Here is a 22786-nt window from a genome sequence, read left to right as displayed (position 1 = left end):
GAAATAAAAAAAGTCGTCAATTGCTTATTAAAAATGAAAATAAAGCAATGTTTGATGTTCACTTAATTAACACGTGACAAATTTACCTTCATTGTCAAATACACAGCCTTACCGAACACGTGGCAATCTTTCGGTAACGCAACAACTATACGCAAATGCTCATGCAAAACTCGACCTCTAGTGACAATCATTTCACTGCGAAAATATATGGAAACCTCCTAAACTATTCAACCCTTCTTTTTGAACAATTGCGTCGCCTCTAGTCGATCGTGTATTCTTATAAAGTTTTCTTGTCCATCCCATTCGTCACCTTATACAGTTTACATAACACATTTAAACGCAAAAGACCCACAGCGATCCACGGTGTTAAGCCACCCCGTGGTGCAGGGTTTTGCTGTCTGAAATAGGCTGAATAAAACACAATTGAATGCAAGATTTGTTTTTGCAAAACTGATTTTGCGATATTCAAAGTTGCTTAATTTGCTGAGTAACGTAAAGACATAACAACGTGCCCACATAGCACTACCTTTTAAACAGATCAGCCTGGCTATCGTTAGGAATGCATATTTCGCCCTGTGGGTATCATGAAGGAACATATGAGGCTAAGTTGTTTAAAGTTGTTTGTGTGCATATTGCCATTACGGAAGGGACCGTAATCGGTCAACATCTGCAGTATCTGGTTAAGATTCCAATTTTTCAATATTTGAAGAGATCTAGACACGTTTATCATTTTACATTGTTTTGATATTTTGGTGGAGTTTGAAACACTGGCTATACATACGTTTTTTTATACACAACAACAAATCCGACAAACAAAACATAATGCATAATTGTATAACACAAAATACGTTGTATCACGGGTATTTCAGTCTATATGCAGTTTTACCACACTGGGATTTAAATCCCGGTTATCCGTAACGAGAATCCCGTCTGGTTTGGTGCTTGGTCCTGCGCCATGACCGATGTTGCTGCTCACAAGCCCCTTCCGCTTGGAGTTCAAAATTGTCGGAAATTATTTACCCCAAACACCTTCGTATTCAGGCAACTTTGTCCATTTTAATTTGTTAAGCTTGTGTTTCCAAGAGCCCGACATTTTCGAAGAAAAACAATAAAATTTTAAAATCACATCAGACATCCAGTATTCATTACTTAAAATTTATTTAGACATAATACGGTTTCGAACGCAACCATTCAAAACTCGCCCACGTGATCAAGGTTTACAGGTAACCGTATTTCAAACGGAAGACAATTAGGTGTTGGAAGACTTATTGTTGTGTATTTCGATTGTTTTCAAAGCTTGTTTGCCAATATACAGAGAACTACTTAAGTTTATTAAACTAATGCAAATAAGCAAGACATTCTCGGTCAATTGCAGCTAAATTACTAAAACCTGTTATTAAAAGGTTTAGGCATTGGCCTCTAAGATATGTGCTGTATAGCATGTAAGACTAGTTCACACCCATGCAAGACTCACTGACCAAACACTTAGATGAGAGCTATGGGAATGAATACACCGTCTGCCACAAAACTTAAGAAACTGTGAGCCAAAACCATTTGTCTAAGGTAAGTCAAAAATATCTTTTATTGGTTTAATAATTTTTTTTACTCATGATAGCAGCATGGCGGTAGGTCAAAGCCTTTTCCCATCCGTCTGCACGCATGTACGGTCTGACGTTCTATAAACGAATTTAAATTTGATTTCTGGGTTTATGTATCAATAGATTATATTACCACCAAGCAAATGCACGGTGTGACGTAAAAAACGCTTGCCAAATGTCAATTTTTTCGTATGCCAATAGTCCTACGGGCCACTAATTAGCTAAACATTGAAATAGTTGGACAGCCTGCCAAGACGGCTTGGTTCAATGATCCAGTATTGTTTGTATTGTTTTTTCATGTAAAAATGTTAAATATTTTCCGACATAAAACAAAGACAAGCCAGTTGTGACATTTTTTTTGTTCACCCTGATATTCAACTGTGTTTTCTGGTTCGTTTCTTAAAAAAAATATTTAATGCATACATGGGTAAATAACTGCAATCATGCCTGTGTTTCAACGTATTTGAAAGCCTCCCCTTAAGATAAATTTACAAAAGGCTTCGATTGTGACTGGTTTTCCATGAACAAATCCGTCACCGTAAACTTCGTCGAAGCAAACACAATAAAAGGAAAATCCCCAAATCTCCGAAATCTTTCAGCATTTAATTGTCAATGCGAGATTAATTTTAATTTAAATAATACATTGGATATGCGAGTTTCGTGGATGTTTTCAGTAAAACGTATATGTTAGTGCGTATACTTATTCACACTCTTCACTTCTAGGCAAAAATGTGCTTTAGGCAATTGCAATATTAAGTTTAATTAAGTCTTTTAGTTATATCAACCAAAATGTTAACACAGGCAAAGTGAAACAAACGTTGGCTAATGTGACGTCACTTCTGTTTCTAGAAAACTAGATCAATTCGTAGGTTGAGAAATTGTCAGCGTTGAGACGGCCATACGGAAAACTTCCCCGTATATAAAGTGGTTGCAATCAAAAGTTGCACTTTGGGCTGATCTTGCAAACAGATCAGTGCTTGTGTTGGAGGAAAAAGAAAACAAATTCATGGTTGATGCAGGCTGTGTGTACCTGACTAGAACTCTATGAATATGATTTGCTATTGTTGCATTGCAGTCAATATTGTAGTACAAAAAATCTAACATGAACAAGCTCGTACTCGTTGCACTGGTGGTTGCCATCGTCCTTATGGTAGACGTTGATGCTTGGCTGGGACGGCCCCTTCTGCCCATGAGTCCATTGGGACCGAGACGGCCACTTTTTCCCATGCGTCCATTGGGGCCAAGACGGCCACTTTTTCCCATGCGTCCATTGGGGCGATTCGGGTAAGAGTGTCAGTAATTTATGGTAGAATACGCTTATTTGAAAGTCAACCATTCGAACCGTTAGCGTTTTCCGAGAACTATTTGTTACTAATATTACCATTACAGAATACACCTTTAGTATTTTGATGTTGCGGGCATGGAATTACCTCAGTTGGACTTCATTCCAATTGTTGCAACAAAAATTGCTATGTTGCATTTTTTTTATTTTCAAAAATTATCGACTGTTTTAATTTATTTCAGGGACAAGACCCCAGAGGAAATGGCCTATGAAGGTAAGTGGGCTAAGCCATAACTTTATAACGAGGAAGTTCGTTCATAACTTTAACTTTAGAAACGGAGCAACTGCCGACAAGTGACGCATTTCAAAAGTTAATCATGGAACTTGTAGCTGAAGAGATGCCAGAGCTCAAAGAAGTTATGGATGGCCAAGAGTAAACGACAGGTTTGGTAGTCTCATACTGAAAATGTTAAACTTTTAAAACAAGTTCACGAAAATAAGTAGTTTGGAAATGGTATTATTTCCACAATTCACTGCTTCGTTTCTTCAATTCTTCAACATGAACAGCAAAAATTACTAGCAAATCGAAATTTTGTTTATGCTTTATTGCAGATATCACCATTCAAATGGATGAAAGCAGGGCATTCAAAATGTAAACTGAATTTATTGCTGGAACATTTTGTCCGCTCGTAAATAAATGTCTTACATTTACGGATGTCTGTATACATTTTCATGACAAGTTTGACAAAGACTTCAATGGATCTTGTTTAGTAAATGATTAAACGTCAATTACATGAATGTTTGTTTAAGTCCCACCTTTATTATTTGTAGTATTGGCACCCAAAACAACAATCGCGATCACCTGGTCTATCGTTTTAACCTTAAATTGTGCTTTGTGTTGCCTTACTTACAAAATATGTAAATAAACATAATCGTTAAATGTTTTGGATAAAATTTGGAGTGAAAACAAGGCATTGGTTGATGTTCGCTTAATTAACACGCTACACTAAACAATTATTGTCAAATACACCAGCATTACCTAACACGTGGCACCAACTGCAAAAATATATGGAAGTTTCCCAAAATTTTCGACACTCTCCTTTAAAACAATTGCGTCGCCCATAAGTCAATCGTTTAGTTTTTTTGTCGCTCCCGTTCGCGGACAAGTTCATGGCCACCCGTGATCTCGAGTGGCGTAGTGATAAGTACATAACACTTATACTGTGTTTTTACCTTGATTAAGATTTTTAAAATTTAGCAAAATGACCTTGAATGCTTGTGTCTCAGTTATCGTCATTAAGTCGCAATACAAAAAGAGCGTCGCGAACAGCCTACTTACACTACTACCCTTATTTACTGCTCTCAAAAATTTAATTGCCGGCTTCTGTTAAATCATCATAATCATAACTTAACTTGTTCCCCATTTAAAGAGTGACGTCATAATTTTACACCCTCTACAAGTCAACAGATTTGCATTTTCCACGTAATTGGTGCCTGTCTTGTCTGCCTTTGTCCGTCGGCCTGAATTCACAACAAAACAAACGGAAACACACAGCCGTAAATGCATTTACTTTATTTCTGTTTCCGTATATTGATCCCAGTGATGGGAGAGTCCTGAAAAAAAAAGGCACGAACCAAGCTGTAATGTGAGTTTTTTTACCATTTTTCAAAGCAATCCTGCAAATTGCGAAATTAAAACACTTACTGCATTCTTAAATACCAGAAAATTGGAAAAACAATTTAGATATCAAGACACACACTTGAACTTCAGAAATGCGATAAATTTGGTTACTAAGAGTAACGTAAGTTTACACATTCTTCCTCGGCTTTTAGCACTTCAGTTAAACCAACCTCTTATTTACTCAAGAGCATCCAAAACACCATCAGCGTCAAGTTCCTTCATTAGATCATAAACCTCGTCGTTACGGATAATTTCTTCAATTTCTAGGTAAAACGACAAAGTGTATACACCTGATAAGCATACCTAACCTATCATGACTGTAAACATGTTTACCTTCGTCAGTCAATTCTTCAGGTGCCTTGTCCCTGAAATTACAACAAAAGAATTAATGCCATAGAAATGTTAAGCGCCACTTCACCAGTTTACCACTGCAGCCAAAAACATATTCAAACTTAATTAAGTAAAGAAAATTTGCAAATAAATTATTTATCTCATCGCAAAAATAATCCTGTTCTGCTTGCAAGGTCAAATTTTGCAATTTATTGCGTTCAGGTTTCTACGTCATTTTCTTCGTTGAAAATTCTTACCCGACCATATGCATTCCGGCGTGAATGAGTCCTCGGTTATTTCTGTATGCCCTGCCGATGGTGCGAGCTGCCCCGCCGACAGCGCGAGCTGCCCCGGCAAATTTTCTCCTCCAACCGGCTTTAACATCCACCACGAAGATGAGGGCTACAACCAATACGAAGACTGCAAGTTTGTTCATGTTGGGTTTGTAGTATCACTATGAATGTCTGCAAAACATCAACACAAAAACCTGGATAGTTTTTGCTATTTCACCACAGCAAAATGTTCACCACGATGATTGTTAATTTAAGCGCAAAAGAACTGCAGCGATACACGTCGCTAAGCCAGATTGTGGTGCATTTAACTACAGCATCTCTTCTTTTATAGGCAATGTTTGGCGACCAAACGTTAGCAAGGCAAGTTGAGGTATCCCGGTATTTGTTTAAATTTTGCATTCTAAATATGCGATAGAAGGGTGAAACGCCATTTAATATGAGTAGAGTATTGTTTTTTTCGCTACCATCCGAGTCAAATGTGCGTTGATTTACATTCCGAGGTATCTTGGAAGACTTTGGTGAATAAACCGGGGTTCAAAGTTTCCTGCGCAAACCCATTTGAATGCAGGTCAAAAAGGTCTGTTTTTAATTGCGAAGTTTGTGAAACTTTTCACCTTCCCCAACTATTTCATATTCAGTTTACGACTTCCTGGTTCCTCATTTTAGTTTAGCCAACTTTGAAGGTCAGGCCCTCAAATTGACTTGCCTAATTTCACAGAGTTTTGACCAATCACCGACAAAGTGCACAATCACATGATAGGTATAGTACTCTTTGCCAAGTTCTTAGACACAGCGTCGATGACGTAAGCTAGTGATACGTAAGTATTTTAGGAGGTAAAATTCATTTTTGTATGGACTAATAATTTTGTTCTTTTCGTTCGTTGCATATGAGTGTAAAAGTAATTATTTTACGAATGATTTTTCGTGCTTTGGCACGATCGATTTTACGTACTGCATATCACGCTGTAACTGCGCATAGACTTGGTGTTTGCAACCAAAATACGCTTGCTTATTTCGGTTTGTAAACTGCTGTGTGAATATTAGCAATGCAACTGTACTAATGTCCAATGGAAATGGTTTTTGATTGCACAAGGTGTTGTAAATTTAGTTTGCCTTTCTTATGATTCAAACTATATTTAAAATGTTGGATTGACCATTCCCCAGCTTTTGCCCATTTCAAATTTCGCTCAAATCAATGTCTTAAACTGTAATTCACAATATGTAAATCTAACGCAAATGTGCACCGGTTGGTTGCAATAAAACAATGTCCTGACTCCAAATGACCGGCGTTCACCCCCTCGTATGTGGAAGGATAAAAGTGCCTGAATTCCCCACTCGTTTGGTTGACTTTCGATAGATCACGCAGGAAAAAACCCTTTATATTCGGATGCATCTTCTTGTCGTACCATGAGAAGATCAACTATCGGGTTGTGGATTGTTAAATGTGGAGACTCAGTTCGTTCTGAGTAAACCATGGATATGTCGAGCATCATGACCTGGTGAGACCAATTCATTTATCTTACTTGGCTTTTGTGTTGATGTTTTGCAGACATTCATTGTAGTACAACAAAACTAACATGAACAAACTTGCAATCTTTGCACTGCTCGTAGCCCTCGTCCTTGTGGTAGACGTTGAGGCCGGATGGATCCAAAAAGCTGCTCGTGTAGCTCGGGCCGGTTACGGCTTCTACAAAAGACACCGGGGTGTTATTCATGCCGGAGCCGGACTTCTTCTTGGGTAAGATTGACGATATCTAGATATAACGAGCATAACGGCTCAAAGAATTTCATAACAGCATCTCAAATTATGTGGCAACAAGGTTGCTGTCGTGATTTATGTAACGCATGAAAATTACGGTCACAACGCTGTTGCACAACATATTCCTACTGCTAACGGTTCACATAATAAATTGCAGTTGCACGTTGCACACTTACTGTATTTTATTCATTTTTGTAGAACTGTAAGATGTAGTATAGGGGAGACCGGGGATAGCTCGGACGGTTTTGGGAAAATTGCTCATATTTTTTTTAAATTATGAACCACATTCTTAAATTTTATTTTGTTGTAAGTAGTCAAAAAACAAAAGGTTTTTCGTTCGTTTTAGCTCACTAAAAATGTTTATTCAGCCCATTTTTTAAACAGGTCTCAAATGTCCGAATTCACCCCGGTACCGGGGTAACATCGGACGTGACTGGGGATATCTCGGACAGCAAGTTTTAACAGACGTTTTTTTTGTTTATTTAACAAACAACTGAAATCAAACTTGGCGCAATATCAGCATTGGGGCATTAGCGCATAAAATATCATTCAAGCTTTCCGGAATCGGGGCGTGGCCACTTATCGTTTCGACCCTTCCACACGTTCATGCTTTGGGTAAATCGAGTACGTTTAACGGCAGCACGGACATCATAGATTTTAGAGTCAACAAACGATTTTTTATCTTTGGGACTTTTTCTTACTGCCAAAATTCAATCATTTCATCCAGCCTCTGTTTATTCTCTACTATGACCGATAATTTTTCATAAAACTTAAAAATTATTGCCTTCTCGCGATTTTTTGCCATTATGTCCGAAGTATCCCCGACCACGTGACGACATAGAAATTCTTAAACTACGGCCGTATTTTTAAAGGTTACACAAAATCATCATTGGCCTATCCAAGAATACATATTTGATTATGCAATCAACCCAAAATTACTGCATTTTGATTAACTGTGACAGATATATAAGCTTCCACATACAAATTGAAAAACTTGGTTTCACTGATAAATCGACTTTTTCGATTATAACTTTTTAAAGCAGACATGGTTTAATTCCAAAGTTCCTGTTAACGTTTGATGGAGACATAAAGCTTTTGTAAAAGTGTCTTAACAATACCTAATTGTGACGTAAAATACCTGGTCCGAGGTATCCCCGTGTCCGAGGTATCCCCGGTCTCCCCTATGTGCCTCTTTCTTCGTTTGACAACAATTGTTTCATTTTAATTTCAGGGACAAAACGCTTGAGGATTTGACAGACGAAGGTAAAATCAATGGAGGTTTTAAATGAATTTTTAATGCATAGTGACGTTTTTTTTAGAAATTGTAGCAATCATTCGCAGCGATGAGTTTCGTGATCTGATGGAGCAACTTGAGGCTGATGGGGTTTTGGATGCTCTCCAATAAATTAAAGTACTTGCTGGTGCACTGTTTTAATAAGAGACTGACTGTTAAACATTTATATTAGCACGAGCTTTCGCGAGCTTGATCTCGCTTCCTCAGGTGATGCAATTCGCATTGAAATTCAAATAAATTAAAGGTTAAGTTTAGTCTTCGTTATGAATAACGTCAGGCGAAATATAATTAGATTTTGAACTTTATTTACAAGCAACATTTACACTTCAAAACTTGGTTTCCTTTTTTCTTTAGATCTCTTCCACCTCGGGACAAGAAAACTAAATAAACAAAATCCATTTAATATCGTGTGTGAATGATTGTTGTTATGCCGTCGCTCAGTCTGATTAATGTAAAGTGTATTTAACTAACGCAGTACTGTAAAATGTTGATCTTGCCAAAACAATCTCTTGGTTTCTAGAAAGGTATATAAATAAACAAATAATCAAATAAAAAAAATTCGCTCAAAACAAACAATCAAAGCAATTTACCAATGTAGTAAAGGTTGCTGATAGAATAACTACAGTCTGAGACAATTAAGTGTATCGAAACGCACACGGTATTTCGGATCATGCGTGAAGTTTACACGACTGTTTACGGCCTGAGAACTTCTGTAAGGTTGTTTTCTGTCCGTCGTTTGTTCCTTAAGGAATCAATGTTACCTCAGTCTACTATATGTGACCTGCCTACCACATTACGGACAAACAGTGGGCAATGACATGATTGCCGTGTTTCAAAGGAAACAGCCTTTTGTTTGGGGTTGTCCAGATGTTCTGAATGAACCCGGGCTCCTCAGAATGCAAGTTTCTAGACTGGCCTTGCAACAGATACGAGAGGCTTTGATAATGTCCTAAATTGTGGTTTATTGCCCAGAAAAAAGCACTGGGAAATCGTGCATGTGCGTGTTTGGTACCAAATTGAACCTGTTCAAAATGTCGTTCATTTTGGCATATCTGACTGTAGATCAAAACAACCGTACAAGGTAAAATTTGCGGGTGAAGAATATAGCAAATATTAAATACAAAACGAATAATTGAAACTTAATTGAAAAAATGCTAACTACGTTGCGAGTAACGTGACATTGATAACGGAGACTTTAGTTGGGTTTATGCTTAAAACAACATTGATTGGACGATGCGAGTCACGTGAATCCTGTTACGACATAACGGAACAAATTAAAACAATGTGTTTAATGTTTATAGTTTGATGTTGTTCATCCAGCAAGCGTGAGGTGAGTACGTTGGATGGGGAAATTTTGAAGGATGCAGTTCTTAATTTGAGACAAATTCGTCTCATTAGTAACGGATGTATTCTAACGAAAGGTTCCTCCATCGCTACGTGAATCATTCTTCGCTTGTTGTGGTTTGAGATGCGACCATATTGGAATTATTTTACAGCCCATGTGATTGGTTAGTCGCCAACCAACGGGTTTTGCAAAACTTTAATAAACGTGACTACACGCGTCACGTTTCTTCAACATAACTTTAACAGGGATTGTTGTTTTCAACTTTCAATTTTCCAATGTTATGCCACGTAGAAGCAAAGCAGGGTCGCTTCAACGCAAAGGCATGTACTTGACAAACGCATTATACATCGACCATATGGTAAAGTTTTATCCCAGCTTAACTGAATCAAAGCAATCTTTTCATGACAAGCCGGATTTTCATGATCTTGGATAAAATGACTTGTGTAGCTCCAATGATAGCAGCTAGACGTTCTTGCTTTGCACATGGACGTTAATTACAGGTTTTAATGTTTTATTGAGTTTAAGAGTCTTTGCCCGGTGTAACTTTTATCTGTTTTTTCCAATCTTCGTAAAAGAGCGATGGCATTCATTGCGTGTCGTAATGGTCTGTTTTAGTAAATCTGATCTACATCATCGCCTTAAACCACACATTGTCGTAAATGCATTCAATTTATTTGAATACGACCGAAATGTTAAAAAATTAAACAAACAATTAGAGTTGCCGTTTGTCGATTCCTGGGTCGGAGCGGTCTGAAAAAAAATTCACTTTTCTGTTAGAGTTAAAAAAAATAATTCTAATCCTATGTTTTGTTGTGTCGTATTTTATCCAAAAACAACAAGTTGACAAATACTTTAGGAGGATTCATATCATGAAAATTGGTCTTGTTTCGTTAAAGAGAACAATTATAAATATATTTTGCCTGTGAAATCAACGAACCTTTTGTTTATTCTTGGACGTCAAGAGATTCTTCCATCTCTGGCATCTCTTCAGCTTCAAGTTCCTTCATCAGGTTCTGGAATTCATCACTGCTGGCCAGTTGATCGATTTCTTAACGTAAATACCTTTTTTTGCCTTTAATTCAACATCAATAACAAGCTTTCTACAATCCAAAATACTATCTATGCTACTTACCTTCATCGGTCATTTCTTCTGGGGACTTGTCTCTAAAATCAGAACACGAAAATGCATCAGAGCATTTATACAAAAATCTTAATTTAACTCTGCTGTGTTCAGTAATCATTCTTACCCCCCGATAAGTCCGGCTGCGATGTGAATTGGAACTTTGTATTTCTTGTAGAATTTGATACCTTTATGCACAACTTTCTTAATTTTCCTGAACCATCCACCACCACGGCGACGACGACGACGACGACGCCAGGCCCCAACGTCCACCACAAGGACGAGGGCTACAAGCAGTGCAAAAATTGCAAGTTTGTTCATGTTGGTTTCGTTGTTCTACTGTGAATATCTGCAAAACATCAACACAGAATCAAAGTTAGTTCAACACATGTCTTACCTGGGTACAACGCCCGGCACTTTCAATCAGTATATACCACAGACTGTAGTTTCAATCCGACCTTTCACAACATTTGTGTTATGTCAGCCCTTGTATAGCTGCTACTGTTCAACACTTTACTTTTATAGAAGATTTTGAACATGACTTTGCCAACGTGAAGAAGAAGGGTGCGACATACGTTTATCCACGTGACGACGTTCATGTGGCTGTACATCACTCACGGAGAACGGACTTGACAAGGGGAAAAAGGCAACTTGCATTTAACCACACTCTTTGAAAATGCCAGATTACCCGTTTGCCCATGGATTTTGAAATTCAATATGAAAACGTGTGCCCTTCATCGCTTCTCACAATAAAGCAAAAAAAATCATAAGTGATAAATTACTATATTGCTTGTTTATGCAACAACATAAATTCATGCTTTTTTTAACCTTTAACTTTGTCGCGAAATAAGTGAAATATTGAAAGGAAAACAGCATTGGTTCATTTTAAAGAGATGCGTTTTAACTTGTTTCACACATTTTTGGTTGGTTTCGGAAAGAGCCATTTCCCCTATGCTTAATGATGTGACCAATTATCCCCTGGCTGTAAATGTAAATGCATTGAATTGATTTGCTCGCGGCTGAAACGTTCAATAACAAAACAGCTAAGTCCACTTCTCGAGAGTCGTGTCTGGGAATGGTGAGGGTGTCTGAAAAAATTCACTGGTGATTTCTTCGAAATATTTGCAAGTTATGAAGTGTCTGCTAGCTCTTTGAAATAAGAAAAAATTACCGATGACGCAATTGATTTTTATTCAATCATGATGCATATTACAAATCTTTTTTCTAAATGAAATTCAGACACCGAAAAAGAATTTATGATATTGTGTATGCAAATCAGTTGGGTAGCCAAGCAAGTTTAAATGTTTAATCTCAGAAAAAAATGTGTGTAACATGATACTAGCTTATTTCTGAGCATGCTTGCTAAAATCTGTTTTCTTTTTTTGGGGCAGCACTGTCTTTGCCCAATGCGATTTTTGTACACTTTGTGTCAATAAACATATGTCATCCATTGCGTGCCATAATGGCCTGTTTTAGTAAATCTGATCTACACCATCGCCTCAAATCACACACTGTCGTAAATGCATTTAATTTATTTGCGCGCGACCGAAATGTTCAAAATAAAGAAACAAGTCAAGTTTCCGTTTGTCGATTCCTTGGTCGGGGTGATCTGAAAAAAAATGCACGTTTCTGTAAGAGTTAAAAAATAATTTCATATTCTACGTTTTGTTGTGTCGTATTTTATCCGAGAACAAACATTTAAAAAATAGTTTAGTAGGATTCATATCACGGTCTTGTTTCGGTAAGGCGAACAATTATAAATATATTTTGTATGCGAAAACAACGAACCTTTTGTTTACTCTTGGACGTCAAGAGCTTCTTCCATCTCTGGCATCTCTTCAGTTTCAAGTTCCTGCATCAGGTTCTTGAATTCGTCACTGTTGGCCATTTGTTCGAATTCTAAACGTAAATACATTTTTTCGCCATAAATTCAACCACAAAAACAACCTTTCTGCAATCCGAAATACTATCTATGCTACATACCTTCATCGGTCATTTCTTCTGGAGACTTGTCTCTAAAATCAGAACACGAAACCGGTTAAAGCGTTTACACAAAAACCTTTATTTAACTCTGTTATGCTCAGTAATCATTTTTACCCGATAAGTCTGGCGGCAAAGTGGATTGGTTTCTTGTATTTCTTGTACAAACGGTAGCCTCTGCGCACTACGCGAACAGCTTTCCTGATCCATCCACCTCGGCGACGACGACGACCCCAGGCCTCAACGTCGACCACAAGGACGAGGGCTACGAGCAGTGCGAAGATTGCAAGTTTGTTCATGTTGGTTTCAATGTTCTACTGTGAATATCTGCAAAACATGTTAGTTTACCGAGTTAGTTTAGTGCATTCGTCCAACCAGGGCATAAAGTTCATCAAGTTCATCGTCCACTTAAAACCAAACTGAATTGGTTTCATAACTTCATGTTACACTCCACCAACTGGTTGATAAGCTAGCTTATGATGTTACTGATGTGAGTGCCCTCTTTTATAGGCTATTTTCCGTACGTCCACCCAACGTGGAGAAAAAGTGTTCGACATATGTTGGTTCACTCAGCCAATTACGCGACATAAGGCAAAAGTGACGTTACGCCACTTGCGTATAGCAAGTATTCAAAATTTAGCTTCGAAAATTACGCACGTACAAACCACCCTAATCACGTTTCAATTAACTTGTTTCGGATTTGACTTCAAATATATTTGTGAAAGTTTTACATGTCAATTTGTAGAACATACTTTGTCGTTCTCAATGAGTTTTTGCATTGTTCGCATCTTAATAATTTCACATATACTGCAAAACATGTTAATTGGTATAGTTGGCGCTTTAATAAATTTGAAAGATATTTTTCAGGAAACACGATTTGATGTGCATATATTTGTCCAGGATGTTCACTGGCTGTTATTCCAGTGCATCTAATGATGGAAATACGATGGCTGAGGTCGCCAAGTAAGGGCCTGGCGGTTGGGATGATACTGCAGTCATGCGATGGAATAAAACTCCTCTGCGTATATGTATGTTCAGATTGAAGATTTTAATAACTTTGTGGATCAAAAACAGTTACTTTTGGAATGAAACTTTTGTGTATGGATATAAAATTATTCAAATCCTTATTTAAGACAACGTCCTCATCGTTTTGTATGTGTTTTGTTCGAAACATACAGTTTATATTTATTCAATTTATTTTAAAACCCAAACTACCTCAAAATGTAATTACTTGACATATAGATAACGGAGATTTTATTTGCGTTGATACTTTAAAGAGCATACTATGTGCGGATATACGTACGCACTGATTGGACGATGCGAGTCACGTGAATCTTGTCACGACCTAACGGCACAAATTGAAAAACATGTGTTTAATGTTTATAGTTTGTTGTTGTTTACCCAGCAAGCCTGAGGTGAGTACGTTGGATGGGGAAATTTTGAAGGATGCAGTTCTGGATTTGCGACAAATTCGTTAGATTAGTAACGGATGCATTCTAACGAAAGGTTCCTCTATCGCTAAGTGAATCATTCTTCGTTTGTTGTGGTTTGAGATGCGACCATATTGGAATTACTTCACAGCGCATGTGATTGGTTAGTCGCCAACCAACCACTTGCGTTTTGCAAAACTTTAAAAAACGGGACTTCACGTGTCACGTGATTACTTGATGGTTCCATCAACACAGCTTTAACAAGGAGTGTTGTTTTTAAAAAGTAGCAAGAAAGAATCGCCACAATGCAAAGGCCTTTACTTTACGAACGCAACTATTACATTCCAACCATGAGGTAAAGTTACGTCCCAGCCAAACTGCAACTATTTCCTGAAAAGTCGGATCACGGTCTTAGTGAGATTAAATAAAATTATTTATGTAGCTCCTATGATAGCAGCTAAATATGTTTGCATTAAAACTTGTAGTTGAATATGTGTTTTAATGTTTTATTAAGCAACAGTCTTTTGTCGAGGGATGTCATCCATTGCGTGTCTGTAATGGCGTGTTTTAGTAAATCTGATCTACATCATTGCCTCAAATCACACATTGTCGTAAATGCATCAAACGGATTTGCGCACGACCGAAACGTTCAAATCTTAAACAAACAATTCAAGTTTCCGTGTGTCCATTCCTGGGTTAGGACGATCTGAAAGAAATTGCACTTTTCTGTTAGAGTTCCTGGACCCTAAGTTTGTCGTTTCATATTTTTTTCGAGGCCATCAACTTGACAAATAGTTAAGTAGGATGTACATCACAAAAATTTAGGTCTTGTTTTTATTGCTCTTCTACAGTAAATGTTCTATTTGCACATCAAAAGTTTCAGGGTACTTAAGTACTACAGTGAACGAGGGGACTATTTTATCAATGTGGTAACTACTATGCGTTTCATATTATTTCGAATTCCATAAATAATATTTTTTGAATGCTGTGTTGCATAACATGAGATCACCCGGGCTCGACAGAATGTAAGTTTCTAGACCGGCCTTGCAACGGATACGGGAGGCTTTGATAATGTCCTGTATGTGTTGTGGTGTATTGCCCTGAAAAAAAAACTTTGGAAAATCGTGCATATGCGTGTTTGGCGTTGCAAATCCAAAGCAGAGCTTATGTTACATTTTTATGCAGTGGCAACTATTATCCATTATCTAATGTTGTCGCTGTTTATCTACTAATGCATCTAATTGTGCATTCATCTGTAGTATTCTGACGTGTGTAAGCACTTGTTCATCAATCGCCATAGTATCAAATTGAACCAGTTCAAAATGCCTTTCGTTTTGCCGGATCAAAATATCCACTTTGGGGACGTACAAAGTAAAATTTAGGTGTGAAGACTACTAAATAAATGTTAATGCAAAACAAATACTTTCCGGGTTTGAATGAGTGACATCGATATCAGAAACTTTAGTTGGGATTATGCTTAAAACAACATATTACGGGTGAATATGCGTACACACACGATTAGATCTTGCGAGTCACCTGAATCCTGTCACGACCTAACAAAAGAAATTGATATAAAATGTGTTAAATGTTTATAATTTGATGTTGTTCACCCAGCAAGCCTGAGGTGAATGAGCGGGATGCGGAAATTTTGAAGGATGCGGTTCTGGTGTTGCTACAAACTCGTCTAATCAGTACAATCTTTGCCCGATGCGATTTTTTTCCCTTTGTCTCAATTATTTGCAAAAAAACGATGTCATCCATTGCGTGTCCAAATGGCGTGTTTTAGTAAATCTGATCTACATCATTGCCTCAAATCACACATTGTCGTAAATGCATTCAATTTATTTGCGCATGACCGAAATGTTCAAAAATTAAAGAAACAAGTGGAGTTTCCGTGTGTCGATTCCTGGGTCGGGGCGATCTGAAAAACATGAACGTTTCTGTAAGAGTTAAAAAAAATATTTCATATTCTACGTTTTGTTTGTTCCTATTTTATTCGAGCACAACAAGTTGACAAATAGTTAAGTTAGATGTACATCACGAAAATAGGTCTTGTTTCGTTTAGGCGAACAATCATAAGGATATTTCGTATGCGAAATCAACCAACCTTTAGTTTACTCTTGGACGTCAAGAGCTTCTTCCATCTCTGGCATCTCTTCAGTTTCAAGTTCCTGCATCAGGTTCTTGAATTCGTCACTGTTGGCCAATTGTTCGATTTCTAAACGTAAATACTTATTTGATTTTCGCCTTTGATTCAACATCAATAACAAGCTTTCTGCAATCCCAAATACTATCTATACCACATACCTTCATCGGTCATTTCTTCTGGGGACTTGTCTCTAAAATCAGAACACGAAACCGGTTAAAATCGTTTAAAAAACATTTATTTAACTTTGTTATGTTCAGTAATCATTCTTACCCGATAAGTCCGGCGGCAAAGTGGATTGGTTTCTTGTATTTCTTGTAGAAACGGTAACCTCTGCGCACTACGCGAACAGCTTTCCTGATCCATCCACCTCGGCGACGACGACGACCCCAGGCCTCAACGTCCACCACAAGGACGAGGGCTACGAGCAGTGCAAAGATTGCAAGTTTGTTCATGTTGGTTTCGTTGTTCTACTGTGAATATCTGCAAAACATCAACACAACATCAAAGTTAGTTCAACACATGTCTTACCTGGGTACAGCGCCCGGCACTTTCAATCAATTATTCACCACATACTGTGGTTCCAATCCGTTCTTTCACAACATTTGTGTTATGTCAGCCCTTGTATAGCCGCTGCTGTTCACAACCTCACTTTTATAGAAGATTTTTAGCATGACTTTGCCAACGTGAAGAAGAAGGGTACGACATATGTTTATCCACGTGAAGACGTTCATGTGGCTGTAAGGAAAATGGAAGTGAGAAGAGGAAAAAAGGCAACTTGCATTTAACCACACTCTTTGAAAATGCCAGATTACCTATTTGCCCATGGATTTTTAAATTCAATTAAAAACGCGTGCCCTTGATTGCTTCTCACAATAAAGCAAAAAAAATCATAAGTGATAAATTACTTTTTTGCTTGTTTATGCAACAACATAAATTCATGCATTTTTTTATCCTTTAACTTTGTCGCGAAATAAGTGAAATATTGAAAGGAAAACAGCATTAGTGCTTTTTGAAGAGTTGCGTTTTAACTTGTTTCACATATTTTTGGTTGGTTTCGGAAAGAGCCATTTCCCCTATGCTTAATGATGTGACCAATTATCCCCTGGCTGTAAATGTAAATGCATTGAATTTATTTCCTCGCGGCCGAAACGTTCAATAACAAAACAGCTAAGTCCACTTCTCGAGAGTCGTGTCTGGGAATGGTGAGTGTGTCTGAAAAACTTCACTGGCGATTTCTTCGAAATATTTGCAAGTTATGAAGTGTCTGCTAGCTCTTCGAAATAAGAAAAAATCACCGATGACGCAATTGATTTTTATTCAATCATGATGCATATTACAAATCTTTTTTCTAAATGAAATTCAGACACCGAAAAAGAATTCATGATATTATGTATGCCAATCACTTGGGTAGCCAAGCAAGTTTAAATGTTTAATCTCAGAAAAAAATGTGTGTAACATGATGCTAGCTTATTTCTGAGCATGCTTGCTAAAATCTGTTTTCCTTTTTTGGGGCAGCACAGTCTTTGCCCAATGCGATTTTTGTACACTTTGTCTCAATAAACATATGTCATCCATTGCGTGTAATAAAGGCCTGTTTTAGTAAATCTGATCTACATCATCGCCTCAAATCGCACATTGTCGTAAATGCATTCAATTTATTTGCGCGCGACCGAAATGTTCAAAAATTAAAGAAACAAGTGGAGTTTCCGTGTGTCGATTCCTGGGTCCGGGCGATCTGAAAAAAATGCACATTTCTGTAAGAGTTAAAAAACAGATTTCATATTCTACGTTTTTTTTGGTCCCATTTTATTCGAGCACAACAAGTTTACAAATAGTTCAGTTAGATGTACATCACGAAAATTGGTCTTGTTTCGGTATGGAGAACAATTATAAGTATATGTTTTCTGTGAAATCAACAAACCTTTTGTTTACTCTTGGACGTCAAGAGCTTCTTCCATCTCTGGCATCTCTTCAGTTTCAAGTTCCTGCATCAGGTTCTGGAATTCGTCACTGTTGGCCAATTGTTCGATTTCTAAACGTAAATACTTATTTTCGCCTTAAATTCAACCACAATAACATGCTTTCTTCAATCCCAAATACTATCTATACCACATACCTTCATCGGTCATTTCTTCTGGAGACTTGTCTCTGAAATCAGAACACGAAACCGGTTAAAGCGTTTATATAAAAACATTTATTTAACTCTGTTATGTTCAGTAATCATTCTTACCCGACAAGTCTGGCGGCAAAGTGGATTGGTTTCTTGTATTTCTTGTACAAACGGTAGCCTCTGCGCACTACGCGAACAGCTTTCCTGATCCATCCACCTCGGCGACGACGACGACCCCAGGCCTCAACGTCTACCACAAGGACGAGGGCTACGAGCAGTGCGAAGATTGCAAGTTTGTTCATGTTGGTTTCAATGTTCTACTGTGAATATCTGCAAAACATGTTAGTTTACCGAGTTAGTTTAGTGCATTCGTCCAACCATAGTACATAAAGTTCATCAAGTTCATCGTTCACTAAAAACCAAACTGAACTGGTTTCATAATTTCATGTTACACTCCACCAACTGGTTGATAAGCTAGCTTATGATGTTACTGATGTGAGAGCACTCTTTTATAGGCTATTTTCCGTATGTCCACCCAATGTGGAGAAAAAGCGTTCGACATATGTTGGTTCACTCAGCCAATCACGCGACATAAGGCAAAAGTGACGTTACGCCACTTGCGTATAGCTATAGTATTCTTCAAAATTTTGCTTCGAAAATTACGCACGTACAAACCACCCTAACCACGTTTCAACTAACTTGTTTATGATTTATCTTCAAATATATTTGTGAAAGTCTTAGATGTCATATATGTGCAAAAAAAGCCATATTATTACAAAGCTGCAGACAGGGTGTGTACACGCACTGTTTTTAGATGTCAATTTGCAGAACATAATTTGTCGTTCTCAATGAGTTTTTGCATTGTTCGCATCTTAATAATTTCACATATACTGCAAAGCATCTTAATTGGTATAGTTGGCGCTTTGATAAATTTGAAAGATATTTTTCAGGAAACACGATTCGGTGTGAATATATTTGTCCAGGATGTTCACTGGCTGTTATTCCAGTGCATCTAATGATGAAAATACGATAGCTGAGATCGCTAAGTAAGGGTCCTGGCAGTGGGATGATACTGCAGTCATGCGATGGAATAAAACTCTTCTGCGTATATGTTTGTTTAGATTGAAGATTTAAATAACTTTGTGGATCAAAAACAGTTACGTTTGGAATGCAGCTTTAATACATAGATATAAAATGTTTCAAATCCTTATTTAACACAACGTCCTTATCTTCTTTTCTGTGTATTGCACGAATCATATAATATAATCAATTAATATTTAAACGCAAGTACCTCAAAACGTGAATGCTTGACATAGATAACGGAGATTTTATTTGGGTTTATGCTTTTAGGAGCATACTATGTGCGGATATGCGCACGCACTGATTGGACGATGCGAGTCACGTGAATCCTGTCACGACCTAACGGCACAAACTAAAAAAAATGTGTTTAATGTTTATGGTTTGATGTTGTTTACCCAGCAAGCCTGAGGTGAGTATGTTGGATGGGGAAATTTTTAAGGATGCAGTTCTGGATTTGCGACAAATTCGTTAGATTAGTAACGGATGCATTCTAACGAAAGGTTCCTCCATCGCTAAGTGAATCATTCTTCGCTTGTTGTGGTTTGAGATGCGACCATATTGGAATTACTTCACAGCGCATGTGATTGGTTAGTCGCCAACCAACCACTTGCGTTTGCAAAACTTTAAAAAACTTCACGTGTCACGTGATTACTTGATGGTTCCTTCTACACAGCTTTAACAAGGAGTGTTGTTCTTAAAAAGTAGCAAGACAGAATCGCCACAATGCAAAGGCCTTTACTTTACGAACGCAACTATTACATTCCAACCATGAGGTAAAGTTACGTCCCAGCCAAACTGCAACTATTTCCTGAAAAGTCGAATCACGGTCTTAGTGAGATTAAATAAAATGATTTATGTAGCTCCAATGAAAGCAGCTAAACCTGTTTGCTTCACACCTTGTAGTTGAATATGTGTTTTAATGTTTTATTAAGCAACAGTCTTTTGTCGAGGGATGTCATCCATTGCGTGTCTGTAATGGCGTGTTTTAGTAAATCTGATCTACTTCATTGCCTCAAATCACACATTGTGGTAAATGAATCAAACGGAATTGCGCACGATCGAAACGTTCAAAAATTAAACAAACAATTCAAGTTTCCGTGTGTTCATTACTGGGTTAGGACATTCTAAAAGAAATTGCACATTTCTGTTAGAGTTCTTGGACCCTACGTTTTTCGTTTGTTATTTTTTCCGGGCACATCAACTTGACAAATAGTTCAGTAGGATGTACATCACGAAAATTTAGGTCTTGTTTTTATTGCTCTTCTACAGTAAATGTTCTATTTGCTCATCAAAAGTTTCAGGATACTTAAGTACTGCAGTGAACGAAGGGACTGTTTTATCAAAGTAGTTACTACTACACGTTTCATATTATTTCGAATTCCATAAATGTTATTTTTTGAATGCTGTGTTGCATAACATGAGATCATCCGGGCTCGACAGAATGTAAGTTTCTGGATCGGCCTTGCAACGGATACGGGAGGCTTTGATAATGTCCTGTATGTGTTATGGTGTATTGCCCTGAAAAAACAATTCGTACATATGCGTGTTTGGTGTTGCAAATCCAAATCAGAGCTTATGTTACATTTTTATGCAGCGGTAACTATTATCCATTATCTAATTTTGTCGTGAAAAAAATTCTGAATATATCTGTAATATTCTGACGTGTAGGTACTTTTTTTTGTGAAGGAATCAGTTCTGGCGTTGCTACGAACTCGTCTGATCAGTACAGTCTTTGCCCAATGCGATTTTTTTCTCTTTGTCTCAATTATTTGCAAAAGTGCGATGTTATCCATTGCGTGTCCTAATGGCCTGTTTTAGTAAATCTGATCTACACCATCGCCTCAAATCACACACTGTCGTAAATGCATTCAATTTATTTGCGCGCGACCGAAATGTTCAAAATAAAGAAACAAGTCAAAGTCCGTTTGTCGATTCCTTGGTCCGGGCGATCTGAAAAAAATGCACGTTTCTGTAAGAGTTAAAAAATAATTTCATATTCTACGTTTTGTTGTGTCGTATTTTATCCGAGAACAAACATTTAAAAAATATTTTAGTAGGATTCATATCACGGTCTTGTTTCGGTAAGGCGAACAATTATAAATATATTTTGAATGCGAAAACAACGAACCTTTTGTTTACTCTTGGACGTCAAGAGCTTCTTCCATCTCTGGCATCTCTTCAGTTTCAAGTTCCTGCATCAGGTTCTTGAATTCGTCACTGTTGGCCATTTGTTCGAATTCTAAACGTAAATACATTTTTTCGCCATAAATTCAACCACAAAAACAACCTTTCTGAAATCCGAAATACTATCTATGCTATTTACCTTCATCGGTCATTTCTTCTGGAGACTTGTCTCTAAAATCAGAACACGAAACCGGTTAAAGCGTTTACACAAAAACCTTTATTTAACTCTGTTATGCTCAGTAATCATTTTTACCCGATAAGTCTGGCGGCAAAGTGGATTGGTTTCTTGTATTTCTTGTACAAACGGTAGCCTCTGCGCACTACGCGAACAGCTTTCCTGATCCAGCCACCTCGGCGACGACGACGACCCCAGGCCTCAACGTCCACCACAAGGACGAGGGCTACGAGTAGTGCGAAGATTGCAAGTTTGTTCATGTTGGTTTCGATGTTCTACTGTGAATATCTGCAAAACAACAACACAACAACCGAGTTAGTTCAGTTCATCGTTCACTTAAAACCAAACTGAATTGGTTTCATAACTTCATGTTACACTCCACCAACTGGTTGATTAGCTAGCTTATGATGTGACTGATGTGAGTGCCCTCTTTTATAGGCTATTTTCCATATGTCCACCCTACGTGGAGAAAAAGTGTTCGACATATGTTGGTTCACTCAGCCAATCACGCGACATAGCGCAAAAGTGACGTTACGCCACTTGCGCATAGCAAGTATTCAAAATTTAGCTTCGAAAATTACGCACGTACAAACCACCCTAATCACGTTTCAATTAACTTGTTTCGGATTTGACTTCAAATATATTTGTGAAAGTTTTACATGTCAATTTGTAGAACATACTTTGTCGTTCTCAATGAGTTTTTGCATTGTTCGCATCTTAATAATTTCACATGTACTGCAAAACATGTTAATTGGTATAGTTGGCTCTTCAATAAATTTGAAAGATATTTTTCAGGACACACGATTTGATGTGTACATATTTGTCCAGGATGTGCACTGGCTGTTATTCCAGTGCATCTAATGATGGAAATACGATGGCTGAGATCGCCAAGTAAGGGCCTGGCAGTGGGATGATACTGCCAGTCATGCGATGGAATAAAACTCTTCTGCGTATATGTTTGTTTAGATTGAAGATT

General features: G+C 37.6%; 7 protein-coding genes and 1 long non-coding RNA gene across 8 annotated transcripts; 2 read left to right on the top strand and 6 right to left on the bottom strand.

The window, feature by feature from the left end:
• The first annotated feature begins 2677 nt into the window (after positions 1-2677).
• LOC145914285 (uncharacterized) lies at positions 2678-3570 on the top strand. Its single transcript, XM_083002089.1, has 4 exons — positions 2678-2882; positions 3123-3154; positions 3214-3324; positions 3493-3570. The coding sequence occupies exons 1-3, from the start codon at positions 2701-2703 to the stop codon at positions 3315-3317; spliced, it is 318 nt and encodes a 105-aa protein (XP_082858215.1). The 5' UTR covers positions 2678-2700; the 3' UTR covers positions 3318-3324; positions 3493-3570.
• An 864-nt stretch (positions 3571-4434) lies between these two features.
• On the bottom strand, positions 4435-5351 carry LOC145914252 (uncharacterized). Its single transcript, XR_014403369.1, has 4 exons — positions 5149-5351; positions 4895-4926; positions 4732-4824; positions 4435-4494 (listed from the first exon to the last, which is right to left on the bottom strand). It is a non-coding gene; the product is annotated as an uncharacterized LOC145914252 (long non-coding RNA).
• Positions 5352-6737: 1386 nt separating this feature from the next.
• LOC145914299 (styelin-C-like) lies at positions 6738-8634 on the top strand. The gene is made up of 4 exons (XM_083002107.1): positions 6738-6922; positions 8175-8206; positions 8263-8354; positions 8592-8634. Exons 1-3 carry the CDS (start codon positions 6762-6764, stop codon positions 8346-8348), a joined length of 279 nt encoding a protein of 92 aa, XP_082858233.1. The 5' UTR covers positions 6738-6761; the 3' UTR covers positions 8349-8354; positions 8592-8634.
• Positions 8635-10238: 1604 nt separating this feature from the next.
• LOC145914154 (uncharacterized) lies at positions 10239-11047 on the bottom strand. The gene is made up of 4 exons (XM_083001931.1): positions 10830-11047; positions 10715-10746; positions 10520-10630; positions 10239-10332 (listed from the first exon to the last, which is right to left on the bottom strand). Exons 1-3 carry the CDS (start codon positions 11021-11023, stop codon positions 10527-10529), a joined length of 330 nt encoding a protein of 109 aa, XP_082858057.1. The 5' UTR covers positions 11024-11047; the 3' UTR covers positions 10239-10332; positions 10520-10526.
• Positions 11048-12490: 1443 nt separating this feature from the next.
• Positions 12491-13001, bottom strand: LOC145914155 (uncharacterized). Its single transcript, XM_083001933.1, has 3 exons — positions 12800-13001; positions 12686-12717; positions 12491-12601 (listed from the first exon to the last, which is right to left on the bottom strand). The coding sequence occupies exons 1-3, from the start codon at positions 12979-12981 to the stop codon at positions 12498-12500; spliced, it is 318 nt and encodes a 105-aa protein (XP_082858059.1). The 5' UTR covers positions 12982-13001; the 3' UTR covers positions 12491-12497.
• A 2957-nt stretch (positions 13002-15958) lies between these two features.
• On the bottom strand, positions 15959-16737 carry LOC145914265 (uncharacterized). Its single transcript, XM_083002069.1, has 4 exons — positions 16532-16737; positions 16420-16451; positions 16220-16330; positions 15959-16033 (listed from the first exon to the last, which is right to left on the bottom strand). The coding sequence occupies exons 1-3, from the start codon at positions 16711-16713 to the stop codon at positions 16227-16229; spliced, it is 318 nt and encodes a 105-aa protein (XP_082858195.1). The 5' UTR covers positions 16714-16737; the 3' UTR covers positions 15959-16033; positions 16220-16226.
• Positions 16738-17907: 1170 nt separating this feature from the next.
• On the bottom strand, positions 17908-18692 carry LOC145914223 (uncharacterized). The gene is made up of 4 exons (XM_083002015.1): positions 18492-18692; positions 18378-18409; positions 18183-18293; positions 17908-17996 (listed from the first exon to the last, which is right to left on the bottom strand). The coding sequence occupies exons 1-3, from the start codon at positions 18671-18673 to the stop codon at positions 18190-18192; spliced, it is 318 nt and encodes a 105-aa protein (XP_082858141.1). The 5' UTR covers positions 18674-18692; the 3' UTR covers positions 17908-17996; positions 18183-18189.
• A 2617-nt stretch (positions 18693-21309) lies between these two features.
• On the bottom strand, positions 21310-22081 carry LOC145914231 (uncharacterized). Its single transcript, XM_083002027.1, has 4 exons — positions 21889-22081; positions 21775-21806; positions 21580-21690; positions 21310-21401 (listed from the first exon to the last, which is right to left on the bottom strand). Exons 1-3 carry the CDS (start codon positions 22068-22070, stop codon positions 21587-21589), a joined length of 318 nt encoding a protein of 105 aa, XP_082858153.1. The 5' UTR covers positions 22071-22081; the 3' UTR covers positions 21310-21401; positions 21580-21586.
• Positions 22082-22786: the final 705 nt, after the last annotated feature.

This window comes from Ascidia mentula, chromosome 9 (assembly GCF_947561715.1).
Source record: "Ascidia mentula chromosome 9, kaAscMent1.1, whole genome shotgun sequence".
Classification (NCBI taxonomy): Eukaryota; Metazoa; Chordata; class Ascidiacea; order Phlebobranchia; family Ascidiidae; genus Ascidia; species Ascidia mentula.
Note: the sequence above shows the minus strand (reverse complement) of the source record. Positions and strands in the feature narration are given on the sequence as shown.